The 20,657-nt window shown below is 43.2% G+C and overlaps 1 protein-coding gene across 1 annotated transcript in view; it reads left to right on the forward strand.

Annotated features, from left to right (window-relative positions):
* The first annotated feature begins 16,096 nt into the window (after positions 1-16,096).
* GALNT2 (polypeptide N-acetylgalactosaminyltransferase 2) overlaps positions 16,097-20,657 on the forward strand; it is an 86,207-nt gene continuing 81,646 nt past the window's right edge. The window contains exon 1 of the mRNA XM_021527143.3: positions 16,097-16,338. Coding sequence (XP_021382818.1) covers positions 16,222-16,338 — 117 coding nt within the window. The 5' untranslated portion in view covers positions 16,097-16,221. The remainder of the gene's footprint in view (positions 16,339-20,657) is intronic.

Here is a 20,657-nt window from a genome sequence, read left to right on the forward strand (position 1 = left end):
AACACTGAATTGCAATTTGAGATACTTTAATACCAGCTTGAAACAGCTGGTGTTCATCTGCTTGTCTATAGTGCTGAATTATTTACCTGTTGGCTATTGCACAGCATTTTCTTCCTGCAGTTTACTCTTTTGTACCCTGCAGTCACTCTCAAAAGAATAGTACAGACCCACAGAAAAATTCTGCATGTCAGTATGCAGCAACTAAAAATCCCTTTTATCACTGCAGTTTTTACTTTTGAACAACAGGAGACGAAGGACAATTTCTGAGATAGATTGTTGTTCCATCAACACACACTTTTGGGCCTTCTGCACTTTTCCAGGCTTTTTATTTCCCTCAGACTTCTCCCACAAAAATCAAGTGATGTACCATATACAAGTCTGGTAGGTCATCAAGATGCAAAGGTTGGACTGTACACTAAGAAAAAAATCAGATATAGTTAATGCTTCAGAATACCATCCTTTTTAGTTTATGGGCCTAAATGTAGTCTGACTGGTGATTTATATACTATTTGACCTACCACACCCACAGATTGTTTTTATCACACTGCAGTAACTGGTGAAAAGTAACAACTACTGTACTCTGAGCTTGCAGTGGAAGTGTATTTCTCTGTGCTGAAGGCAACGTGCCATGTCCAAGGGAGTTCCACACACAAGTAATTTCCGGGTATCCTTTTGGTCCTGCTGCAGATTTTGTTATCGCTGTTTATTTACTGAGCATTGCCAGCGAGCTCGGTTTTGTACACTGTGTAAGAAGAGCATGCAGAGCCTGACTCCCAGCCAAGTTAAACTGGCACGTTGCGCTCTGGCAAGTCTGGCTCTCGCTCCCTTATCCTTGGGGCTTACCATCAAAGGCTTTCCCTGGTGCATTAGGTACCAAGCTTATTTCATTTGCCAACTGTACATTCAAACACTGTTGGGGAACCAGCCTTGCTGAGAAACTGGGACTTAAATCAGCTGCAGTGAGAATTCCAGTACCTTATTCCTAAACCACACCAGTCTGCTTTTTCTTTTATTGTGTTTCTCTTATTTCTTTTATACCACTTCTTACATGCAGAAAAAACTATCTTACTGTATCTTACTGGAAGCAAACACCACAAGATTTCTCTCATTCCTTTGAACACCAAATAAAAATTGTCCTGGATGGGAATAGCACACAGTCAGGGCATTTGGTGATGTGAGGTTCTGCACAGCCAAAAGTTAACCTCCATTACCTTCCTCCCTGCTTGGACTTCTAAATGCTGTTCACCAAAGGCTACAGGAAGTCTCACTTGTCTGGGGGAAGGCCCTTTCCTTGTGAAGGGAATTTCCTTGTGAGCTCTGCAGGGAGCAGCTGAAAGGTTATATTCCTGGGCATTTGGCAAACCCTTGGCAGAGATGTGCTGAGGTATCATGAGTTGTGAGGAAAGGTACATAAGAAAAGGGGGCACAGTTCTCTCCACTGTCATTTCTAGACAGGACCACGTCTCCTGCAAAAGCCCCGAGAATATCCCCCTTTGAAGCCCAGTAGAGTTTCTGCATTTCTCAGAGCATTCTGCAGCACAGCCTGGGGAAATGTACAGGTGGCTAAAGGTTGTCATGCCGTGCTCATAGAGGTTGTCAGCTCCCTGCTGTACCTCTTACAGCTACTTCGCTGTGCAAGAATGGGCTTACACCTCCCTTGGGCCTTGTATCTTTGTCACAGCAATGAGCAGAGCCACAGCAAAGGCTCCAAGTATTTAAGATCCCGGACAGACTTTCTAGTCCATACTAAACTCTGCATAGCTCTAGTCCTACTGTTTTTCATACTGAACTATTGTAAAACTAGGTGTTCCTTCAGCTGTAATTGTACTCTGGCTTGTAGTGTGCTCGTAGCTGGAGGGATAGGGAACAGAAACTTACCCCACCTCCAGGGAACATGAGTCAAAACTGTGAGCTGATGGGAAATGTGAAAAATGTGAGGGCTTCTGTAAGGACAATAGCCAAAAGCAATAAATATATAAGTAAATAAATCCAAAAATAATTGAGGAAACATATCCTCGGGTGTCATAAGGAAAGTAAGTGGAAGATGGGATAGAATTAGAGAAAGGACTGGAAGAGAAGGAAAGGAGAAGCAATAAGAAAAACAGAGTATTTTACCATGTGTTCATTTTTCTTAGGGGAAGCTGGGAGGGGGAATTGTGGAACAGGAAGAAAGGAAATAGAAACATTAAGACCTGTGAAACTAAGGAGAAAAGGGAAGATGCTGAAAGATGTAAAAAAAAGTTAAAAATAATGTTGAAGTTAGCGATAGGAAAACACTGTAGGAAAGGCTGTAAAAGAAGTAAAAAGCAAGCCGAACCAGACTTTACTGTCCTTACACACAACATCTGCTGCTCAGTGTGGTTAAACCAGTGAACTCAGAGGGTTGCTCTGCAGAGCGAAGGACCTGTCTGTGAGAAAGGAGGAGTAAGAATCTGGCAAGACAGTGAAGTAGATGGAGAATTGGATGGCTGAGAATGTCCAAGAGAAATAAGAAAAATCAATGTTACTGTGGAAAGGATGGTGCCAGAACATTATGGCAACAAATCTTAATTTTTCAGTTTCTGCAGAGCATGACTGCTGAGAGGCAGGAGCACCGGGTAGGTTCTGTGGTGGTTGAATTATGTGTTCACAAGCCCCTGCATTTGGGTGCAAGAGTGAATCTACCTCATCAGAAGTTTTCTTGAGATTTGTTTAGGAGTCACCTAAGTGCATTCATGCAGTGACCTTTTTTGGTTCAAGGTGATGCATCAGAAGCCAAACAAGAGCAAGTTAGCAGGAGCCTTCCTTTATTCTGACTTAAAATCTTGTTTGAAAAAACCCCAGTAATCTAAAATAAAGACATGTCATCAGACTGGAGATCTTCCTTGCATCACCATGCATTGTTTTCATTATGGCTGGAAAATATCCTCCCCCTGCTCCAACAGACAACCAAATCAGTGTGGAGAGGTAGTAAAGCAAAATGCAGAAGCTTTTATGCAGGTAATTCTCTTAGAAAGTGTAAAAAGGTGCAATTGCCTGAGGCTGCTATTCAGTTGATTGCATTTCAGGGGGGTGGGGTTTAGGGCTGTGAACAAGTAAGAGCCACAGTGAAACAAGGCAAATCATCTTGTGTGGTGCTCTGCTCCATCCTCCAGCAGACAAACTGCATCTTGTAATTTGAGGCTGTCTCACACTTGTTGATACCACACCATTGGCAGCAGCACACAAGAGAGTAGAGACCAAGACAAACATTGCCCACACTGCTCCTCGCCCCAGGACAGGAGCAGCTGAGGTGATGGTGGTACCTTCCTCTTGCAGCACAGGCACTGCCTGTACTTTAACCTGCAGGGGGTAAACTGGAACAGTAAAGCTGTGGATTCCTCATCTTCTGGGCCCTGGTGGGCAGGGATACAGCACATGCAGCAGTTCACACAGCACCCATAGTTCAGGTTGGAGGGGTCCCAGCATCCCACAACTCAAGCTTTGCCTTTAGCAGAGATGATCCTACAATTGAGATTGAATTCTAAGGGTCTTCATGGACAATTGAAGCCTGAATAAACCTTCTCTGACTTCAGCTACACAGAGGACAAAGATTCAGGGTGATCTAGAAAATATTGTCTGTGGAGTCCAACACCAGAGCAAGATCCAGGAGTGACTGGAAAGGGGGTATGTGTGACCACTGGAGTTTACTCACGCCATGTAGCTGTGAACATACACAGCTCACCAGGGAGAGAAAAGGGAATGGAAATCCCTCAGGACTCCTACTACTGGAAAATGCACATGTGAAAGCATGGTGCAGAATTGGATGATGACAATGATTCCTGCTTGTCCAAGAAAAACTTGAGAAAGGAAAAGTATCTGATCCTGAATTTGTAACTGCCAAAGTGTTGAAGTGTCTGAAAAGCACCTGCAGCTCAGCTTCAACTTGGTGCTGTTGCAGACAAAAAGGAACTGGATGGATCTTTGGATAAAATAGGATTGAGAATGTTGGTAAGCTGTATGAAACCACTGAGAAAATTTCCCTGCTCCAAGTGGGATAAAATATACCAGTAGGACTGCCAGATCTCTCCCTAAAGTTTTCTACAAGCAAAGTCCCAAGCGTTCCTAAGAATTATTAGCCAGCTCTGAATTTTCTTTCATCACCCAACTGCCATCCTACCAGATCCACTGGACTCTTTCCTGAAAACTGAGCAAACTAAGTAAGTTTTTGTTGTCCTTTCTTGGACAGTCTTTCATATACTGGAAAACTATTATTAAATCTCCCTGTGAAGCTTCTAGAGCGACCAACCTAATTATACAGGTGTTTCTGATAGGCTATATTCTATAAATGTCTAATGTTTTTATTGTTTTTTTTTTACAGAGTTACCCAGAGCTAGATCAAATGCACTAGTTGGCTCTTCACCAGTGTATTGAAGAGGTGAATAATTCCCTATTGCATTTGATACTCATGTAATAATGCATCTCATATGAGTTTTGTCTTTTAGGAGATTTAACTGCTTTGCTTGTATTTGTGTTGAGTCATATTCTAGTTCTCACACCTTTTTTTTTCTCCAGCCCTTCCAACTCTTTTATGATTTCTCATTTTATATTTGTGCATTTGATCTTTCATTTTTCCATTTAGTGCTTCATATACATTGTTACTAAATTCTGTCGTGAGAGTTTTAGACTATTTCTCCAACATATTGGGATATTTTTGTATTCTGATCCCATCTTATGAATTACTTCCATCCTCTCCCACCTTGGTGTCATCAGCAAATTTTATAAATGCTCTCTCCACTCCATCTTCTCTGAGAATTGCAAGAAGATACTGAGATAGGTAATAAAATAGTACTTTTAAACCTTGCAAAGATAAATAATGAGCTAAACTCTGATAAAGAGCACTTCAGGATGAAAAAGGTGGGGATATATCTTAGCTCTAGGATTTCTAATCCCAGTTTGTGTGACTATTTTGCTTTAGTAAAGATTGGGAAAATGCATTCCTAATTTTTATGAGGGGCCTTTTTCCTCTACCAGCCTAACTGCAAGTGAAAAAAGATGCTGGCAAACTAAAGTATAAAACAAGCCATATTGTATAGTACAAGATAGTACCAAGAAGAAGTTTAGTATTCAGGGAATGTACAGCACTAAAGTACTTGTCAATGTTGCAGTATTTTGACATATAAGTGGGACACGTCTGAAGCCTTATTTTTGCCCTCCATTGCCTAGTGTTAAGGCTTGGCACAGTGACAGAATTCATCTTGCTCAGGAGTCAAGATGTTACAAGAGCCATCTCCATGAAAAAAAAAAAAAAAAGAAAGAGAAGAAATGGCAGTACCTCTAGCTAGAAGTCTTACACCTCTGGGTTGGCAATTGCAGCATGCATACTCTTGACAAGCTTGGAAGGTTTTGTCTGAACTCAGAAATGCACAATTTGTGAACTTGGTCTATGAGAAAATGTCAAGAAGCATTGGATGAAGAGGATACTTTCCTTAGCCTTTGGGATGCTTCCAGTTCTCCCAAATTGCTGTCAACCTTGCCACTGCTTGTATGATTTTCCCATCTGTGTAATCAATTGACAAAATATATCTTTTTACTTCCAGAAGGTATTCACCCTGCCTTCACTTGAAGTGTTTCATTGCTTTTATTTTTGTTTTGTTTTGTTTTCTCTGTAGGGTATTGTTTTCACGCCTGGAGATCTAAATGGAACAATGAACTGAAAGTACAGTAAATTCCAGTTGTATTTATAAATTTTTTGGCTGGTTCTAGCAAATTTCATGGTTCTGAATAGTGCTGGGCCAACAGCCTCTGTACCGATGTTGCATTTCTTTTCCATAGAGCAGGAACAGGATCGGTGCTGGCTTTACCAAGGCTTCTTTACTGGTTTTTATCCCAGCCCAGTAGGGCTAAGAGCAGTGTAGGCACTTGGTTGTGGTCCCTTCACACAGGTACCTGTTACAAGTGCAAATGTTGATCATAAGCTGTGCTGTGGACTCTCATCCACTCTGAGGAGGCTGAGACCAGACCATTTCAGAGACCGTTTCAGAGACAGCTATTGAACAGCCCTGGGAGGGACTGAGCAGCCACTTCTCTCTGGCAGAGACTGGGAGCTCTGTGTCTGCTGTTCCTAGCTCACTGGGGCTGCCAGTTCTCCCATGAAGCCCCTGCTTGTGGCAAGACCAGTCTGAAAGCTTCTGTGCATTTCTCAAGGAAGCAGAGGAAAACCTTGGCAGAGAGCTTACATGGGAAGGAGGTAACTGATTACACACTGAAAAGGCTCCTTGGCTCAACTGATTAGTTTATTCAAACTTTTCTCAGCTCTAAATAATGTCACTTGCCATGGGGCATGCAGGACAAAAGCACAGCTCTAGCAGGGTTTCCTACACTGGAAAGGTTCCTCTCTAAAGACTTTATTAGCCTTTGAAAGTAAAACCTCTCCACCTGGTAAATTCAGACTTCTCTCATATTTTCAGGTACATGCCCTTTGGTTCTGCATGTCTTAGAATGTCAGAAGCACACTAAGTCCTCTAGCATCTATTAGCTACTGCCTCAAGTTTCCTCCAGTAAACTTCCTTCTCTGGGGGTGTGGGATGTGGGAACCCTGTCTGGGTTCTCCTGGCTCTTGGAGGCCTTTTCTTTCAAGTCTTTTTTCCTGTGTATTGACATAGTACAATTTTTCAAGAACTAATAGAATGACATATGCAGAGGGACCCTGACATGCATTTGAGATCCAAAGTTCCCATCTTTCCTCCCCCTCTCTCTCTCCATGAGTGATGATATGAGCTCATGGCTGATCAAATGCAGCTGTTGAAGCACCAGTGGGATTCTGAACTTGTTTGGTGTGCTATCAAATTATTTGATATAACTGTATAACAGCTCAATGTTTTAGTGACTAGGAAAAAAAAAAAAAACAACAAAGCAGCTCTCCTGAGTGTATTGGGACTGCTGATGGTTTTTTGGCTTTTAGAACTGAAAATCTAACTAAAATAATAATCTTATGAACTGCTTCATTTTTCCTGTTTGTTATTGTTACTCAAACACATGGTATGCCTGGAAATAATCTAGCCAAGAAAGCAGCATGGACAGCAAGGAAACATTGTGGAAAGCCAACACAGAGCATCATGATCTAACCCAAGGTACCTCCAGCTGCCAGGTTAATTATTATTTACTCACATGGCGGAAAATATGTGATTAATTAAAGCAAGAAATTGCACTGCCCTTTATTGAATTTAAAAGAAGTCTGCCTGTCAGGAAGAATGACAAAATCTGTGAAACGGAAAAACTGAAGCAGGAACAGGAAAGAGAAAGACAAAAGCTAAGAGGGGTCTGCAGTAGCTGAGGCTTCCCATTGCATTCAGCCTTTGGCAGGGTCCCATCAGAAAGCAGGGAAAACCATGACACTCAAGCACTGAGGATATTCCTTTTGTTCTGGCTGAAATTCTGTGCCAGTGTCTGGACAGTGTCCTGGGGAAGTGTGGGAGCACTGGAAGATATTTCTTAAATACTGCGTTTCTCTGCGCTGTTTATGTGTGTGGCTGGCTGAGGTGTAGTGCCATGGCCCTTTTCCTGATGGGATGCTTGCCTTCAGGCGTGGTGGTGTCTGTAGCATCCAGCCACCATTGTCCTTGCCCTCTCCTCAGCAGGAACTCCATGCCTCAGCTGCTCCATCACAAGTAACATGCAGGATCCTGAAAGGGCAGATGGCTCAGGATCCTAAAAGGGCAGGTGGCTCAGACAAATAATGGTTTAGGTGAGGCACTGCCAGGCTTGGCAGGGACTGTATAGGTTAAAGACAGGGTCTTGCTGCTGACTGCTAGGATTTTTGTCAAGGTCAGCACAGTGTATGCACATTTGTCTTGCCACTGTCACACTGTACCTCTGCAGGTACATCTGTATCCCTAGGCAAGTATTTAGTGAGCTCCTCTGTGACAAGGACACAGAGAGAATAGCTGGTAAATGTTTTATATGGGGCAGTACGCTCAAGGATATTTGTTCCCGTAAGAGTGTCCTGGGACATCCATCTAGAGGGGATGACTCAGACAGTACCAAAAAAAAAAAAAGTATACAGTTGAAGTGCTACTTGCAAAGTTATGATACCAGAAACAGTGCTTTTCTTGTTCAGCATCACAGTTTTCTATTCCCAGAATCACAGCGGGAAGCATTTCCCAAAATGTGTGAGGTTTCTTTCTTTAACAAGTGATGTGTGAGAGGCTACAGTGCAAAAGCTTCAAGTCCCTATTGCTGGGCTACCTGACCCAAGCACTACATCCCCATACATCACCAAGTGAAGGGCATGTCTTCTCTTTTTCAATTCTTGCCTCTTCCTCTCCTGCTCCCTTTTCCTCTCCCTCTCTCTCTCCCCCTCCCTCTCTCTTTCCCTCTTCCTCTTTCTCTTTCTGTGCCTTCTTCACCCTTGTCACCCCTGTCATCCCCCCATTGCTGCACAAAAGCCCTTGGAACAGTGGCTAGTGAGCATTTTCATGCACTACATTTCCAGTGGTGATACTTTGGTGAGACATATATGCTGAAGTGCTGGACTCTGGAAGTGCTTTTCTTTTCTCCACTGTATATTACCATTTTTCATTAAGAGAAGGAGCTCTATGGAAAACCCAATTCTTTTTTTTCAGCTTACATCAATTTAACTTGTTGTAATGACCTGGCTTTCTACAGACTCACTCCCAATTTACAGTTTACACCAGTGTGTGTGAGATTACAACGGAACAAAATATTGCTGTCTTGAACTTACAGTGAATTCCTGAGGCAAGAAATGTTATTTTCATAGGGGAAGCCTCATTTACACCCCTATGTGCTGGAAAAATCTAATCTACAAGTAAAAATAAAACCATTATTTGACCACTTCTCCCCAAGGGGCATGTCTCTTAGTACAGATATAGTTTTGAAAGCTAGAGAAAACAGTGAGCAAAAGCCTGGTAGAATGTGAAAAGGGATATTAACCTCAGTTGACAAAGTCACACACCTTCAGCTCACAGGACAAGGAGAGAAAGTTCTTTTATTTGACATTTAACTCCTTGGAAGAAAACAGTTGCTCCTCTACTTGAAACTCTTGAAAGAACAAAGGCAATGGAAAATACATGGTCTCTGCAGGGAAATCCCAGCTTTGCTTTCAAATTATTTTCTGTGATAGGAACTGGGGCCAAGGTCATTGTGGTTCAGTTGTATTATGTAGAGGGTGGATCTGGCTCCTTCTGTTGGAAGAGGAAGAGTGTAAGACTAATTTCTTGAGGTTTGTTGGTTTTGGTCCTGTTTTCAGAAACAGTCTTTCATGATTTTAGCAGATGATGATAAAGGTTTGAAGCTGAACTGGTCATGAAGGTTACAAATGGGGTCAATTTCCATCTCTTGTGGTAAGTGAGCCTATTTACTGTCTGTTCCAAAGTACTGAAAGATTAAACTTGGGAGAAATCAATATGTAACTTCTGGAGAGTATGTGAACTGAAAGAAACATCTCTTTCCCCTATTGTATGAAATACATTCTTGAGTGTGATAGAGATGACCTGTGTAATTTGTTATAATGATTGAGGGATCGAAACACAAAATTTTGCAAATTGGCAAATATGCAAAAGGAACATGAGAAACTAATGTATTTGTTGATAATACGTGCTGTCTGAAAATACTGTGCTTAATTGCACAGTGAAAAATATTCTTGAGCAATATCCAGGAGTACAATACATAGCATTGATAAAAATATATCTCTGGGGTTTATTTGTTTAGCCACTGTTGTAATGCAAAAAGCAGATGTGGTGCTTAGGCAGGTGTGGGGGGATTGGTGTCCTTCACATGGTGCAGAGGATGTACAGCACTGCTAACTGTCAGATTGCACTATGTCCAGTGGGAATAGGTTGCTATGGGCAGCACACCACTTTTGAGGCATGAGCTCCACTACGTGCACCTGAGTGGGAGGCAATAGCATGAAGATGGAAAATTATATTAAAAAAATTAATCAAAGACATCTGAGCTGTATTCAGCCTGTTCATGATGGCATTTCTGATGTGACTTGCCATTGTCATTGATTAGAATGTTTCTCCAGAGAAATGGTGATCTGTTTGCCATGTCTTAGACTGAAAGCACATGCTTTAACTCCTAATATGAGGGAAGTGGGGAAGAAGTAAGAAAATGCTATCCAGCTGAATCTAAAATATTGTATAGCAAGGAAAAGTTTTCTCCTCTGCCCTTCTGAATGATACACAATCACTGAAGAGAAACATTTACAATACTTAGACTGAGCACTCACTAAGCATCAGGTTCTCCCTGCCATATGGGTCTGATATCCTGGGTAGCTGGTGATCTGCACCACTTATCAATCTTTTCAATTCAGAAACTGCAGATGGTGCAGCAGCTTTGGAAGACAAAACCTATGTTTCTTCCTTGTACTCTCACCTCCCCTCTTACCATGCCTCTTTCAGTCTTTACATTTTTTTCTTTCTTTTTCTCTTTTTCTATGACATTCCCTGTGGTAAGCTGATGATGATGCAACATCTAGCTATGAAAATCTTTATGTAAAGACATGAGGTGCTTTTGGTAAACCACTTTGACTAAGGAAAATTTTTTTCTTAATCTCTATGAATTTGATTGTAGGGTAATTTAGCTGCATTTTCCGTGCTTTGCTGTAGCAAACTTGTATCATAGATACTCTCAAATTTCTTGGCTGTAGCCTTACTGCTCTGGATTATAAATGTGAATGGACAAAGCACCAGTTGAGATTACAGCACCATTGTCTGATGGGTTCCCATTTGTCTTTGTTGCTCAAAAATAGACTTGTGTATTATGCATTAGCACATAGTGTTTACTCCTAGCCTCAAATTACTTATAGTACTACAGCTGCACTCCACTGCTACATAGTGTTGCTTGAGAGGAAAGGATGGAATTTCCTGCCTCGTCTCAGACCGTAGATCATCATTCTTTACCACTTCTGGCAGCTATGACCTTCGGAATTCAGATAATTCCAGTGAAGGAGTGTCAAATTACTTCAATTAAAGGTGAGGTTGTTGTTTCTGCGAGTCTCTCTCCACGGCTGAGTCTCTCTTTCATCTCTCATCACTCTCCTATGAGAGAGACTTCTGAGCCATATCACATTTTGATATCTGATCAGCAGCCTACAGACGCTGCAAGAGGTTTATTTTGTTCTGCTGAAGTTCAATCCAACATGCAAAGTGACTCAGGAAGAATAGCTGGCAGTGGGACTGCAGTTTGTTCTGGCTTCTGCCATCTTTAGCGGGAGGCCGAGCAAAGGCTGAGTTGTTCTTTCTTTGTCTTCACCACCCATAGGAAAAGAATCTGTTTCCTCTCCTTGTTGAACTGAATTACTCCAAGGAATGTTGAACCTTAAACTTTATTTAATAGAGAGGAAAGGCTTCCAGATTTGGATAATTTGCCTTGGAAGCATGAGGGCTTAAGCTGATACTTCAAACTCATGTGAGAAAGTGCAGTGTTTATAATATCTGCATAGCATGATGTAATGTGTTGATCAATCTCTAATGTGGAAACAGCATAAAAGCAGTGTTATCAGAGGAAATAGCCATTATTTTATGCTTTAAAAGAGAACATACTATCTTTTCAAATTCAGAGTCTAGGATGAGAGAGCTTTAGTTCTGCAATGCCTGAATGTATTTGGACCTTGCCTGACAAACCCTGTGGTCAGGCACGGTGACACACTGTTTTCAAGGTATCATGTGCATGTACAATATTGTTGCTTGGGGTTTTAACAGTTCAAAAAACATGCTTGGAGGGTAACAAGATTTTCTGGAAGTAAGCCACTTTTTAATGATATTGCCAGCACGTCTGCCTACTCTGGGTAGCATCAGAAACTCCGCTGAAAAATTAAACAAACATAGTTCTTGGCATCTAAACAGATGGGAAAGGACATGTTGACCCCCAAGTCTTTAGCTGAGGAGTTAGTCTGTTTCTCATTGTTACCACTATGCAATGAGGAGTTGCAAAACACCTACATAGATTTTCAGACCTGCTAGCTGCACTTAGCCTTTAGTCCTTCAAGTACTCAGCCATAAGCATATAATTTTAAATGTCTAAGTAGTCCAACTGACTCCAATGGGAATACGCACTGAATGAAGTTAAACATTTACATAAATGTTTTCAGGATCAGGCTCTTTCACGACAAACAGAATTCTAGCACTACAAACACATACTGGGCTTGTGCTGAGTCAAGATTTCAAGACATTAGTAGGCCTCTATCCTCTACAGATGTATTTTAAATTTCATGTCAATGTGTGATTTATGTGTTATAAAACACCCTACATTAGGCTAATAAGTAATCTTTCTCAGAGGAGAAATTATTTATTTTGTGATATAACTGCATAGGTTTGAAAGAATGTAATATGAACCTGATCACTTTAGCTTCCATGTAAAGAGTTTCTGACATCTTGATCAGTTATATTTTTTCCTTTTAAAGCCTTTTATACCTATTTTCTGTGTTTTGGACCTGATCTGAAAATCCTTCTTCTTGTTTTTGTAAGGACAAGATTGCTAGCATGAGTAAGAGATTGACTCACTTATTCCTGAAGGCGAGGACTGCTTTCCATTTGCCCTGCAGAAGGATTTGCTCACCTTTGACTAGATCATGTAACTCCACAAATGGATGAGCAACTTTTGTGTTGTCTAAATTAGGTTGTGGCTGGTTTTGTACCCTCTTTCATATGAGTTCAGTGATGTTCCCTCTGGTTTACACCCTAGCTAACTAGATCACAATTCTGTCCCTCAAATCTACGAGTCTGCATTGCAGATCAAAGGCAAAGTTTTGATGATTCTTTCTGTAATTTTCACTCCCATTTGTACTCTCAAATGCTTGATCTCTTTTGTTTAAAGGGCTCTGCTTGATACAGAGGCATTTATAGTCCATGAATCATTCTAGCAATGCTGCTTTTAAAATATGATAATATTTTCTTTTGAAATGCACTGGAAAAATATTTTTTAAATATCTTACATTTTTCTTGAATTCCTTCCTTTAATTGAAGTGCATTTTTTTTTTTTCAGCTTTTCTTTGCTGACTAAACATGTTAGGACTTTTGAAGTAAGGAGATATCTGTATGCAAATGCATTGTAATAGAACAGGCAGTTTTTCCTAGAGTTAAATCAATGTAACATTTTCCATTCTAAACCTCTGTGTTTTCTGTGGTCTCTGAAATATAAATGATTCAGGATGAAATCTGCCGGACTGGGACTTTGTCCAAATGTGAATATTTTGGAAAGACTTGAACAAAACTGGTTCAGCCAGTTCAGAATATCAGAAGAGTGGAAAAAAGAATTCTTGATCTAAATAGACTCTTACAACCTTTTTTGAGCATTTCTGTAATTTATCAGCAGAAGGATGAAAAATGAACTCTGACATGGAAATAGCCTTCCTTGAAGTAGGCATGTATTTGCTTGTTTGAGAATAAATTAGTTTTGATTTGACTGAGTTAAAAACCTTTGAGAACTGTGGTTGAGCATGTGCAGTGGATTATTTTGATAAGCTTGTGAAATCTGCAGCTATGGAAGAATTTTCTGCACATGCATGGCTGGCTAATTTTGCTGGAAAGGGAAAAATCTATCTAAGCACATTGCTAAAATCACTGAAAATACCTGTGGCTGCAGGAAGACCATCCCAAGATATTTAAGACTATGAAAAGGGCAAGAAAAGTTCCTGTAGGCTTTGTAGGGTGTTTATAGACTAAGTGGTCTTCAGATTTTGTATAGTTAATGGGATTATGGCTTCAGTTAGCACATGAAAGTGTATGATATTTTCTGTGGGGACATATGTCATGCAAAGTACCCTTTTCCCTCAGCAGACCTGCCCAGTGAAAGAATCCCCCAGCAGCAGGAAAGTTACTTCTCCATCTCATTGTAGAGCTCAAGAAACGGGAGTTTATCAGGATGTTCCCAAGCTTGGGCAACTGAGTCCTCTGACTTATATAGAAAACCTTGCTAACGGAAATTTACCTTTGGAGTGAGGTGTGTTTATGTGTGTACGTGTGTGCATGTGTCTCTTTAGATGCAGTCACAGTCAGTGATTTTGGAGGAACTGCTCTCACTTGCATCAAACACACTCTGGATAAATCAAAAACTCTTATCTAGAAGATACATGTGTCCCCTGGCAGCCCATACTCTCCAGTGTACATCACTTCAAATAGATGCTAGCTATTAGATTTCAAAACTCGTATTTTGCCCAAATTGGGTGTCTGTCTCCAACTCCCTCCAAACTAAATTCATAATGCTCAGTTTATTGAAAGATTCATTTGCTCTGAAGAAATCAATCTCTTTGTTTTACACTCCCTGAATGGATACTTATTTGGGATTCCGACCTTTGTCTTTTTACCCATGTTATCCCTCCAGCAGTGCTCCGGCAGGTGGGAAGGTATGCAGTTATCCCCTGAAATCTCTGCATGCCAGACAACTCCTGCCCAGCCAGTGCCAACACTGACACAATTCACCTTCTTGACAAGACTGTCAGTGGAATGACTGTGCTGGTGAGCAGGTGAGTTTTTGATGCCATTTATTTTAGCTGTTGAATCTTTTCCTGCTTACGCAACAGAATTTATGCCAGACCCCCTGGCCACATCCTGGCCCAGCCTGGTGAGCAGTCTGCTACAGAGACTGTGTAGCCACTAGTGTGGCTGGACTAGCAGAGGCCTGACATTTGAATGGAGACAAGGAGAAATGTGGGGTACAGTTGGAACACGTGGGAGTAAAACAGTCTATTGATAAAGCACAGTGAGATGAAAAAAACCCAAAACATTTCAAAACCAGGAATGTTCTCCTTTGAGTTGATATTATGCCTCTGAAATAGAGGTGCTTTTTAATTGTTAGAGAATACGTCTCTTGTTTTGTGTTCTCATTTCTTGACGTCTCACAGTGGGATGAGATAGCAGCAAATGCTGAACAACAGGAAACTCATTGGCATGGAATAAGAGCAGCATGAGCTGTGCAGATGCGAGTCAGTGAACTAGCGGCACTGTAGTGTCTGTCCTGGGGTGTTCAGGGGTGGAACTGGGTAAGTAGAAAGATCATTTTACCAGGCAGTGCCTCCATATCAACAGACCAGCCTCTAAGAGCAGAGCCTGACTGGGTCACCCTTCTGGGAAGATCCAGGCAGAATCCCCCAGAAATCCCTTAAGGCCTGCATTAGTGGTGCCCATGTTTCCAGACTGGGCACTGCTGTAGTGGTGACTTCAGAAGTGCATGCGGAGCAGGTATGTGACCTCAGTGGGATAGTGGGCTGTCAGGTCCTTAATGTGTCCCATAGGGCCATGGAAAAATCTCTTCAATAAAATCATGCAGAGGGCAGTGGACATGTCCTGACATGACTTTGCTTTCTGATCTTTGAGGCGTAATGAAGACCTGCCTTGCTACCTGCCTCAAGCGACTTCAAGGAAAACACCTTCATAGAGCACATTTTCCGTTCTGAAAATAGTCAGAGACACAACTCGTGTTGTGGTCAGTCTGGAATTTCTGGGAGCCAGGGAGCCTCTATGTGATCACCCAGCATGAGTAGGGGAGCAAGACAACTCCAAGGAGGTGAGACCCACACACTAGCACTGTATTGCGGTCCTTGGAGGAGGCACTGGACGCGGGCGCGGCCACCCACCACCGACCGCTGCGAGCCCGGAGCAGCGCTCACGTCCGAGGTGCCGCTGGGCGCTGCCCACGGCCCAGCTGCGCGGGGACGCCGCGCACCGCTGCAGGAGCGCGGCCACGGACACTTCGGGCTGCGGCAGGCGGGGGGCGCGGACCGGGGCCAGTCTGGAGTTTTTGCGGTACCGAGAGTCTCCGTGTAATCGGCCAGCATGAGCGGGGAGGGAGCGGCACACCTCCGAGGAGTAGAGAGGCGCACAGCGGCGCAGTCCCGCGGTGCCCCGCCGCCTCCGGGAGGGGAGCGGCCTCCCCCCCGCCGCCCGCCCCCCGGGCCGGCTCAGGCGGCGCCCGCGGAGACCCGCGGCCGGCGGGGGCGGCCCGGGGGCGGCCGGCGCGGGCGGGGCGGGCGGCGCCGGTCCGGGCCGTGCCGGCGCCCGCCCTGCGGGGGGCGCGCAGCCCCCGGCCCGGGCGCGGCGGAGGCGGCGGCCCGGCGTGCTGCAACCATGGCGACGGCGGCGGAGCCGGCCCGCCCCCCGCGGGGCCGGGCGGCGCGGGATTGGTCGGGGGGCGGGCGCTCGCCCTCTGCCCCCTGACCCTGCGCGGCGGCGGCGGCGGCAGGAGCGGAGGCGGCGGCTGCCGGCGGCCGTTTCCTGGTGGCCTGGCGGCGGCGCGGGAGGGAGGATGCGGCGCAGGTCTCGGCTGCTGCTCTGCTTCGCCTTCCTCTGGGTGCTGGGCATCGCCTACTACATGTACTCGGGCGGCAGCGCCGCGCTGGCCGGCGGCGGCGGCAGGAGGAAGGTGAGAGCTCAGACCGGGAAGGTGCGCTCGCTCCCTGCCCGGCGGCGGGGCGGCGCGGGCCGGGCCGGGGGCAGCGCTGCGGGCCCTCGGGCTGGCAGCGGGAGCGGCGGCCGGGGGGATGTGTTCGGCACCGCTCGCTCCCAGGCGGCGTGAAACTGCCCCGGCTGCTCCTTCCCCCTTCCCGCCCGCCCTTGTCCAGCCCGCTTCCCGGGGGCAGATGGCTTCTTTGTGGACTTCAGACCGATTTCAGCCCCGTCGCGTCGCTCCTGAGCCAACTGCAGCCGGCTACGTCCCGGGCCGGGGGAAGTTGGTGTGGGAAGGGAGGGTGGGGAGGGCCAGGGCTGCGCCCCGGGGCGGGGGGCCCGCCTGGCTCCGCTCCGCTCCCGGCACAGGGCGGCTGCCCCTTTCAGCATTCCCGCCGGCACCGGAGTCCTTCGGGCTCGTGTTCCCACCTGGGGAGCACGCGGGGATCCGAGCTGCTGATGCATTTTCCCTTCGGGTGCACCGCACTTTCCTTTCTCGCCAGCGCTGTCTCTGAAGGGTACCGTTTTCCGACCGGTTTTGCAATATTCCAGGAAATTGCCGGATTTGTCATGTTTTGTGTCTATGGCGTGGAAGGTCTGTCTCTTCCTCCTTACAGCAGCTCATGTTACAAGTGTTATTAGTGTTCAAGAACTTCCCTGCGGACAATACATGAGTAATTTTTCAGTATTCTGGCCATCAAGTTATTAAATAGATTTTTCAAGGTGTTGTAGTAATTCATTGATCAGGAGCACAGCTGGAAGTTAAGCACATCACAGTTCATGTTTGTGTCAATCAGAAGGGGTTTTTGTGGCATGACTTGGACGAAGTTGCCACTTTCCAATGTCCCTGCTTAGAAAAATTAAGTGCTTTTTCTTTTGTGGTGTTTCACCTGCAATAAAGATTAGCAAAATCAAGAGCTTTTAGAAACTGCTGTTTAAGTTTTCTATTTTGAAATAGGAAAGATGTAAAGCATCTCATAATTATGTAGTTTTTTACAAAAAACCCAAAATAGGGCAAGAGGGCAATTGAATGAAGTGCACTACACTCGAACGGTGTTGTTTGCTAATGAATTACTGCCTCCTGTTAAAAGAAAATAGTGCTTTGTAGGTCTAGCTGATATATAAAAAGAGGAATATTTTTATGTTTCTTTGATGCAGCTTGGTTCATCAGTGTATTTATTCCCTGTAAAAATGCTGATGACTTGTTCCTGTGTCAGGCTGTGAAAGCAAATACTTGGATGGCTACTTATGTGAGCAAGGGTTTAGAGAATGAGTCAGTGCTCACTGATAATTGCCTCTCTGTCCTTTTTTTAATTCTCTCTGTACCTTAGGTATGTGTTCAACAGTGACTTTTGTTGTAATATATTACAAGTAAGTATGAGTATATATTGCCACATACAAGCTCCTGGTCCTTCAAAGAAGATACAATGGCAGAAATAATCAAGCATGTGATAGAAAGCAAGGCAGTAGCCTAAAGCCTTTCTTGAAGAACCACCAGAGTGTATTTAGAAAGTAAAAGCAATCTTACACTGCTGCTGTATACTGTATAATGGGATAAAGAAAAGCTATCAAGGCAAATGTATCTGCAGATAGGGAAATATATTTTTAACTCTTATGGTGTGTTACATTTGGAGTTTCCAGACAGATTTGCAATTCTGTTCAATTAATTTTTACTGCTGGGGAACTGCAGTGTGGGGGTAGTGATTTGCCCAAGGTCACCTAGAAGACTTGGTGAGAATAAAATAGGAAGGAAACCAGTATTTCTGAGTAAGAGTCTGGTATTTAATCTGCTAGAACCTGTTGCTGTTTATTATTGATATTAGTAGCAGTTTTTATGATGGTTTTAAGAGCTCAGAGAACCTGTTACTTGCTTCGGTAGCATTATTTTGTGTCATTCTGCACAAAATTTAGTAAACCTTACTAGTCTGGGTAATTGGGAAAGTTTAGTAAGGAATAATTTCAAGTAAATGAGACGTTTCCTAGACCTGAGCTGAAGCCCAGTGCTGTATTTAAAAATATGGAAGTTTAAGGGAAGGCTGTGGCGAGGAAGAAAGTAGGTACTGTGACCACAAGAAATAAGTGGGAAATTAACTATTATATGTGGATTGGTGATTTAGGATTCTGTTTTCTGTTAGTGAAGCATAAAATTTAATCCCAGGCTTCAGCGTAGGTAGGCAAATGTAAGTAGAGGAAGATGTGTGTAGTGTAATAGCTTTTGAATTAGAATAAAAGGCTTATTAACTTAGTGTCAGACACTGGTGTAAAGCAAAAAAACACAAACTGTCTTAAACTTATGAGCAGAAACCCTGCTGTAGTAAATTTCTTGATGTGTATGACATAATACAGTCCTTTTTACTTGCCCACTATTTCAATATAATGGAAACAGAGTTGCTTATAGGAGAGCACAACTTACAATAAATTGTGGTCTCTCCTGTTTTCAGTCTATAAAATTACAAAAGCCAGGAGGGGATAGTTCTTCATTTGTGTAAGTAATTTGCATGTTAATTACAAATCTGGTTGTACAAACAGAAAATGTGTTTTTCCATAAGGATTATTTTTTTTTCGCCATACACAGACCTAATATGTTATTCAGACATACTGGACTTGTTTGATATGGCACCCAGTCCTGTGATGTGTTGAACACCATCAATTCTCTTTAGCAGAGTTGAAGGTGTTTGCCCTCTGCCAGGAGTGCACCTAACTAAGAGAAAAGAGTGATTTTTTCTGACTTAATTTTCTCATTAGAATAGTGTCAGAGTCAATCTAAGCTCCTGCTTGTCTTGGTTCTTAATTTACAACCTTTCTAATAAGACCTGTGAAGCTGCTTGAATATTGCAGGGTATGATACAGCCTTGATAAAGTTTTTGGCCCGTCTCAAGAGTTGTGCAGTCCACACTCTGTGTGTAGTATATTGGCCTGGTAGGGTCTGAGCAGGCATGAAAAAGTCTAAAAGCACAAGATGTCTCACTGGTAAATGTATAAATAATAATAACCCCCCAAAAAAAGGTACAATGCTTCTCATTCTGGGCCTAGGCATAAAAACTGTAGTAGAAAGAAGTGGTGTATTACACATCTGGAATTTGGTGTGTACAACTATTTTTTTTTTTAATTATTTGCTTGAAAAGAAGAAAAGGGTAAAATCAAAGCCTTTCCTTCAAGATATGCTTGAAGGGGACAGAAATATTTTGGGGTTCTTTTTCCCCTTTCTTCCCTCCAGTAATTCTCCAATCAAAATTTTTGTGAATAGGAAAGAGCCATGTTCAGTTGACTCCTTTCCAGCTGGATCACCGAGTTGTAGATTGGAAAGAGTGAATCTGATTCACATGTCTAAAGGTTAGAGAAATGATTCCCATACAGAGGCTGTGACAGAGAAAAGAGCAAGTTGAAAGCCTAATAATTGTAAGACTGAAAAAAAATGTGGTCTACTTTTATGTTCATTAAATGTGTTTTATATTAAAAAGCCTTTGGAGTAGAGACTGGAAGTTCCCTTCTTTTCATGGATAAATCTCCTAAGCCACAGCAAAAGTAGTTCATACTCTCTGTCTCACACTTGCATAAAAATGGGGCAGCTTCTCCAAGATGGTTAGAAAGCCAAAGTCTTCCTGATGTGATCCCCTCCTTTGACTGGTGTGAATTTGTATATTTGTCACACAGATTTTAAGTTGTTGAACCACTAAGCTCTTGCACAATAGAGTGACTGGGTTGACATCAAAAAGAAATTAAAAAACTCAATACAACAAAACCCCACACCAAAACCAGCCAAAAACTCCAGCTGATTTCTAAAGAACTTGGTCTTCTAGGCATTAAGAAAGTAGCTCCATGTAATTGAGCCCTTCAGGCTGGACAAAGGAAGGTCTACATCTTGTTGAAAGTGCCAAAAATGCTTTGCTGCTGCCAAGAGGGAAATCCTCAGAGGCATCCCCAGAAGGAGATCTGTGGGCAGAATGGGGATTTACTGGTGAAAGCTATGACATCCAGAGAGGCCTGCAAGGGTAAGCCACAGCTGAACCTAGGTTTGTAACCTTCCGGATTTAGGTGCCAGAGGGCTGACAAGCTTTTGCATTTGTTGCCATGTAAAGAATCTCAGTTGTTTTTAAGTGGAATATCTATCATTTTCCACCCTGTCTAGAGGAGAAGGCTAAAAGCAGTGTTTTGGTAAGGAGTGATTGGATCACTTTCATAGGTAGTTCTACATTTAGAAACGTTTTTTGTTTACATCAACTCCACGCCCCTGAAAACCAAAACCCCAAACTGCCATGAACTAGAAGGCTGTTACTCTCGTGGCTCACTAGATTT

The sequence above is a fragment of the Lonchura striata genome, chromosome 3 (genome assembly GCF_050655825.1).
Source record: "Lonchura striata isolate lonStrDom1 chromosome 3, ASM5065582v1, whole genome shotgun sequence".
Taxonomy (NCBI): Eukaryota; Metazoa; Chordata; class Aves; order Passeriformes; family Estrildidae; genus Lonchura; species Lonchura striata.